This window comes from Moschus berezovskii, chromosome 6 (genome assembly GCF_049115385.1).
Source record: "Moschus berezovskii isolate FMDL1 chromosome 6, NW_MosBer_1.0, whole genome shotgun sequence".
NCBI classification, from domain to species: Eukaryota; Metazoa; Chordata; class Mammalia; order Artiodactyla; family Moschidae; genus Moschus; species Moschus berezovskii.
Genome location: NC_142465.1, coordinates 63,258,376 through 63,265,642, shown reverse-complemented (window position 1 = coordinate 63,265,642; position 7,267 = coordinate 63,258,376). Strand labels below are relative to the sequence as shown.

The following is a 7,267-nucleotide window of genomic DNA, read 5'->3' as shown; positions in this document are numbered from 1 at the left end:
ATGTTGATTTCAAATTCTATCCAATCTATTTATGGAGAGAATAAAATGGACATCATCAAAAAATACAACTGAAGAAGCAGAAACCACTGGAAGAGAAATCATGTTGAACCAAATAAATAATTCATATGAAGATGCTCCAGCATACTGTAGCTTTTTTTAGCTTTCTTTTTTATTTCTATTTGGTAAATTTTTAATTATGAAACAATTTTGTACTTGCAGAAGAGCTGACATACTAATGCTGACAGTTCCCAGATATCTTTCACACAGCTCTCGTAAAAGTAGCATCCTGCATAATCATAGTGCAATAATCATTGCCAAGGAATTAACACTGTATTATGTTGCTCAGTCACTCAGTTATGTCCAACTCTTTGCAACCCCATGGACTGCAGCATGCCAGGTCTCTGTCCATCACCAACTCCAAGAGTTTACTCAAACTCATGCCTATTGAGTCAGTGATGACATCCAACCATCTCATCCTCTGTCATCCCCTTTTCCTCCTGCCTTCAATCTTTTGAAGCATCAGGGTCTTTTCTAATGAGTCGACTCTTCACATCAGGTGACCAAAGCATTGGGGCTTCAGTTTCAGCATTAGTCCTTCCAATGAATACTCAGGGTGGATTTCCTTTAGGATTGACTGGTATGATCTCCTTGGTGTCCAAGGGACTTAATTATCTTCCAATTAAAATAATTTTTTTCAAAAACAATAAAAAAGTCTTCTCCAACACCACAGTTCAAAAGCATCAATTCTTTGGCCCTCAGCCTTCTTTATGGTCCAACTCTCATATCCATACATGACTACCAGAAAAAAAATAGTTTTGACTCTACAGACCTTTGTCAGCAAACTAATGTCTGCTTTTTAATACCCTATCTAGGTTTGTCATAGCTTTTCTTCCAAAAATCTAGTGTCTTTTGATTTCATGGCTGCAGTCACTATCTGCAGTAATTTTGGAGCCCAAGAAAATAAAGTCTGTTACTGTTTCATTTCCCCATCTATTTGCCATGAAGTGATAGGACCAGATGCCTTGATCTTGTTTTCTGAATGTTGAGTTTTAAGGCAGCTTTTTCACTCTCCTCTTTCACTTTCATCAAGAGGCTCTTTTTTCCTCTTCACTTTCTGCCATAAGGGTGATTCATCTGTATATCTGAGGTTATTGACATTTCTCCTGGCAATCATGATTCCCTCTTGGGCTTCATTCAGCCCAGCATTTCACATGATGTTCTCTGCATATAAGTTAAATAAGCAGGGTGACGATATACAAGTTTAACATACTCCTTTCCTAATTTGGAACCAGTCTGCTGTCTATGTCCTGTTCTAACTGTTGCTTCTTGACGAGCATACAGGTTTTGCAGGAGGCAGATAAGGTGATCCGGTATTCCCATCTCTTGAAGAATTTTCCAGTTTGTTGTGATCCACACAGTCAATGGCTTTAGCATAGTCAATGAGGCAGAAGTAGATGTTTTTGGAATTTTGCTTTTTTTTCTATGATCCTACGGATGTTGGCAATTTAATCTCTGGTTCCTCTGTCTTTTCTAAATCCAGCTTGAACATGTGAAAGTTCTCAGTTCACGTACTGTTGAAACCTGGTTTGGAGAATTTTGAGCATTACTTTGCTAGCATGTGAATTGAGTATAATTGTGAATGTGAATTGCAGTAGTTTGAATATTCTTTGTCATTGCCTTTCTTTTGGATTGGAATGAAAACTGACCCTTTCCAGTCCTGTGGCCACTACTGAGTTTTCCAAATTTTCTGGCATATTGAGTGCAGTACTTTAACAGCGATGTATACACTGTATACAAATGTTAATAATTAAAATGGAGATTTAAGGATGGATCCAGTTCATGGCCAAGCTAGGATAGGCACCTAAGTTGCTGCTGCTTCTGCTGCGGCAGGTCCTTTGTGCTCACTGGCCACCTGCTACCACTGCCTAGAGCTGGGGCTGCATGCTGGCTACTGAGACTCTTCGTCTGGGATCCCTCAGACTGAGCATGTGCAAAGTGCTGCCTACCTCACTGGGGCCTGTGAGTCCCTAGAGGCACAGGAAGAGGCTGATTGGGAATCATAGGATTTCAGGGTCTCAGAGAAAAGAAGGATTACCTAGGAAATAAATTAAATTAAATAATTACTTTGTTTGGATTTTCCTAATTTTACCACTGATGTCATTTTCTGTTACAGAAGCCAATGCAAATTACTATTTGAAAAGGAAATGTCATGTGTCCTTAGTCTCCTTCAATCTGTGTCTCATCCTGTCTCCTCTCATCCTTTGTGACCTTGTAAGTACTAACAATTGAGGTTAAATTCTTCAGGGTTTTTAGTTTTGGCATATAATAGTTTTTTTTACCCAATACAGCAGCAGGAAACGTGTTTATGTAGTACTTATCAAACACTGCGTTCTATTAGAGTGAAAAATGGAAGGAAAGTTGGATATTGATGTAGAAACTTCAGGATAAATAGCAAGACTGGAAAGCAATGGGTATTATTTGGATGACAATTCTGATACCAAAAGTAAAATATATAAAATGAAATAACATTTTTGGTCATTGCAGTAACAGCAAACATTCAAATACTGCACACATGATATCCAGGCTCTGTATAAAATGTCAAACTCAGCCATTTATTTGGGTTTAACAGGAACCCACACTTCAAAAAACATGTGCGCTCATTCAAACTTGTGAATAGTGAAGAATTATTAGGAGCAAAAGAACATTATAAAATCTATAAAATAGTATCACATGGATGACATTTCTAATTCTACAGCTTAATATATTTCAGAGAATGAAGGACAGAGTTTAGATTAATTGAAAAATAAAGATGTGAAAGCATGCAAGGTGGCATATGAACCCTAGTACAAACATTTCAGAAAAACATGATCATAAGGATTCCTATAATGCACATCAAAATAGCTGAGAATCCCAAAGTTTTGACTCATCATTAGCAACTCACAGAAGAAAATGACTATTCATTGCTGTGATTGGATATCTTCACCCAATAGCCATGGCCTCATAATTTCATGCAAGTTTTCTCAGTTCAATGTCACTTGAATTTCTGAGGAGTTTGAGAAGTATAAGTCAGCAATGAGAAACCATACATCATACCTACATACTGCTGGGACTGACAGATGATCCTCCAATGCAGGTTTTGATTTTTATATTTCTGTTTATATCCTACTTACTGAGTGTCACTGGGAATCTAACCATCATTATACTCACTTTAGTAGACTCTCGCCTTAAAACTGCCATGTACTTTTTCCTCAAACACTTCTCCTTTTTAGAAACCTTATTCACCACGGTGTGCATTCCCAGATTCTTATACAGCTTATCAACTGGGGACAAGACTATTTCCTATAATGCTTGTGTTAGTCAACTATTTTTTGTCTTTCTTTTTGCAACAACAGAATTTTTCCTCCTGGCCATAATGTCCTATGACCGTTATGTGGCCATCTGCAAACCCTTACGTTATGCAACCATCATGAACGGCAGAGTCTGTGGATGGCTTGTTGTCTGTTGCTGGATAGCAGGTTGGCTGGTCATATTTCCACCACTCTGCCTGGGCTTAAACATTGAATTCTGTGATTCTAATGTCATTGATCATTTTCTCTGTGATGCTTCTCCTATGATGAAGATCTCTTGCTCAGACACATGGTTCATAGAACAGATGGTTGTTTCCCTTGCTGTGTTGACTGATATTGGGACATTTCTGTGTGTAGTTCTGTCATATATATACATCATCAAGACCATCACAAAGTTCCCTTCTGCCCAGCAAAAGGTGAAGGCCTTTTCTACCTGTTCTTCTCACATGATTGTGGTTTCTATCACTTATGGCAGTTGTATCTTCATCTATGTCAAACCTTCAACAAAGGATGAAATGACAATTAATAAGTGTGTGTCATTGCTTACTACTTCAATTGCCCCCATGTTAAACCCGTTTATTTATAGCTTGAGGAACAAGCAAGTGAAACAAGCTTTTACAGACTTAATCAAAAGAATTTCATTGATCTCAAAGAAGTAAAGAAATGTTGAAACTAAGCATAAAATATCAATTTAAAAAGAGCAGTGGGCCTCAAGGTCACAATCTTCATTTATGAACTATTAAATCCTGGTATATTGTCTGTTCATATTAACAGGCTCATACCACTGTTATTACTGAATCTCAGACCTAAAATCATCTTTTCAATGCTTATTGAAATAAACAACTTGAGTCCTTTCAACTTTTGTTGAAAATAATCTTTCTCCAAGATGACATCTTACATCAAGAGAACGTAAAGGACCTTACTGAAATTCTAACTTGGTTCTGATCAATAAAAGAACTATTAAGTGTTACATGGGAAAAAAATTGAATTCTTGAACTGATAGGAAAATAGTAGAGTAATAGTATCCATTGTGTTTTTTAATCCAAACATCCAAAATGCATTAATATAACTGTAGTTACTCTTCTCAAGTAGGAATTAATTATTCAACATAAAAATGAGTTCATTTGAGAAAAAAAAGGGATGAATTTTAACCATGGAAAGGAAAATATATGACTTTAGACACCTGGAAATCCACATTGACCTTGTAAAAGAGGCTTTAAAGCCCAAAGACTTGGAGTTTAGAGTCATTGGATTCTCTCTAAAGTGGAAAGCACAACCTCTGTGTTAATTCGTCACCCTGGTGGCCAAGATCTGATAAAGTCTGCTGACATAATAGAACAAGTTAGTGCTGAAATATATAATACAATGCAAGTCTTAAATATAGTAAATTACACAAACAGGAGCAAGAAAATCTCAGCAAATTAAAGAGCTTATGAGATCAAGAAAATTAAGCTAGCAAAATACAAAGAACCCCTGGGTTATAGAAAAGGAATCCATTATGAAGGCATAATTGTTTTCTCAATGATTATCTTTAACATTGCAAAAGCATAAGGTATGATCTTCACTAATACTTTACAAAGGAAGATGTGCTCCTACAAGTACAGTGTGAAAATCTCTCTTTCAGACCCTTCTTTCAATTTTTTTTTATTTTGATATCTGTCCAGAAGTAAGACTGCTTGATCATGTGGTGTATGCGTGAGTGCTCAGTCACTTCAATCCTGTCTGACTCTTTGTGACCCTATGGACTGTAGTCCACCAGGCTCCTCTGTCCCTGGGATTCTCCAGGCAAGAATACCAGAGTGGTCCTCTTTGCTGTGCCCTCCCACCAGGGGATCTTCCTGATCTAGGGATCGAACCCACCTCTCATGTCTCAAGCATTGGCCAGGCAGGTTCTTTACCACTAATGCCACCTTCGAAGCCCTCTTGATCATATGGTAGTCTTTTTTTTTTTTTCTTTGAGAAATCTTAATACTGTTTTCCCAAGAGGCTTCACCATTTCTACAATCCCATCAACTGTGTGCAAATGTCCTGTTTCTTTGTATCCATGCCAACACATGCTATTTTCTGATTTTTTGAAAACTATCCATCCTAATAGGTGTGAGGTTACAATAATTATGTTTTTTATCTATTCTTCTATGTTGATTGGTCATGTGGAACATCTTTTTATTTGCTTGTTGACCATTTGTATATCAACTTTGAAGAAATATCTATTCAAGTCCTTTTTACCCGTTTTTGTCCTTTTATTGTAGGAATTCTTTATGCATTCTGAATATCAACCTCTTAATAGGTATAGGGTTTGCAAATATTTTTGTTGTTTTGTTTTTCTTTTTTTTTTAATTGGAGGCTAATTACTTTACAATATTATATTGGTTGGTTTTGCCATACATTGACATGAATCCGCCCCGGGTGTACATGTGTTCCCCTTCTTGAACCCCCCCTTCCACCTCCCTCCTCCCCTTATCATCCTTCCAGGTCATCCCCATGCACCAGCCCCGAGCATCCTGTATCATACGTCGAACCTGGACTGGTGATTCATTTAAATATATTGTTCCTAATATATTTTTGCATTAATTTTTATTTTTTACAAATATTGCATTAAAGTATGAATTTATGTTGATACTGGGTTTTCTGGCACCCACCACCTCTGGCACCACCCCTCAAATTTGTGCCTAAAGTGAGTACCTTGCTTCCTACACTCTATAATACCTACTGTGATAAACAGAACACTCTTTTCCTAACACTCTGATATGATTGTGCCCTTAACCTATGGGTTTCAAGTAAAGAAAACTAGGAGCAACTAAACTTCAGAGGGCAGGGTAACACCATTTGTTTTGGAAATCCTCTCTCCTTTTCCAAGAAACAGCCTGCCCAGTAATAACCATGAACTCTTCATTCTCTGGGATAAGTGGCTGACAGTTCAGGTTTTGCCCTTAGAAAATCTGAGACAGGAATAAGGAATAAGTCATTAATGGAAATAACATAAAAGTCAAACAGTGAGTTCAGACTGAAAAAATCTAATTTCTATTTCCTATCTTATTAAAATCAAAAACAAATGGAGACCATCCTTGAAAATTCCCTGAGCAGACAAAGCTAATTTGGATTATTTCTTGTTTATGCCTCTGGAAATCATAAGTAAAACTTATAAAAACTTTTTCCCAAAGTTGATATAAGATCATCACTAACCAACTTCCCATTATTTAAGAAAATTCTAATATTATAAACAATCACTGTGAAGAATAAACAGTCACTTCTTCTTAATATGTAAGCTGCTTTATAACAATATACTCTTTTTAAAAATATATTTATTTATTTATTTTTGGTTGTGCTGAGTCTTTATTGCTACATGTGAGCTTTCTCTAGTTGTGGCAAGTGGGGGCTACTCCCTAGTTACGGTGGGGTGGGCTTCTCACTGCAGTGGCTTCTCCTATTGCAGAACACGGGCTCTAGGACCCATGGGCTCAGTAGTTGTGATACATGGGCTTAGTTGTCCTACAGCATGTGAAATCTTCCTGGACCTGGGATTGAACCTGCATCCCCTGCATTGGCAGGCAGATTCTTAACCACTGGACCACTGGGGATGTCCCACAATACACTCTAGAGTCTCATTCCATGTTTGGTTGGAGGACTTCCAATTCACAAACTGTCTTTGTGGTATAGGAACAATAAACTTTTACTAATTACTGCTTCAATGTTTTGTTGGTTTTATTCTGTTATTTCCGAACTTCTGACAATCTCAACTTCTTAGTCACCATGCTTTATTTCACCCCAAATTATGCAACTAATCAAATGCTGAAAATTTGCAAAAATAAAAAAGAAAGTCTCCTAGTTGGATAATGGGGCATAAAACTATTGCATTTGGATACTTCAACTCTTCTGTTAACATTGAACACTGAAGGCAATCTTAAAATCTAAATACAATC

General features: G+C 37.1%; 1 protein-coding gene across 2 annotated transcripts; it reads left to right on the top strand.

Moving 5' to 3' along the window:
• The first annotated feature begins 277 nt into the window (after positions 1-277).
• Positions 278-4,006, top strand: LOC129536402 (olfactory receptor 6C2-like). Of its 2 annotated transcripts, none has more exons than XM_055395307.2 (2): positions 278-299; positions 3,078-4,006. In XM_055395307.2, the coding sequence occupies exon 2, from the start codon at positions 3,128-3,130 to the stop codon at positions 4,004-4,006; it is 879 nt and encodes a 292-aa protein (XP_055251282.2). In that variant the 5' UTR covers positions 278-299; positions 3,078-3,127. The 2 variants fall into 2 exon arrangements, with proteins under 2 accessions (XP_055251282.2, XP_088692830.1); XM_088836704.1 differs by having other exon boundaries at positions 284-308; positions 3,090-4,006.
• The last annotated feature ends 3,261 nt before the right edge of the window (positions 4,007-7,267 follow it).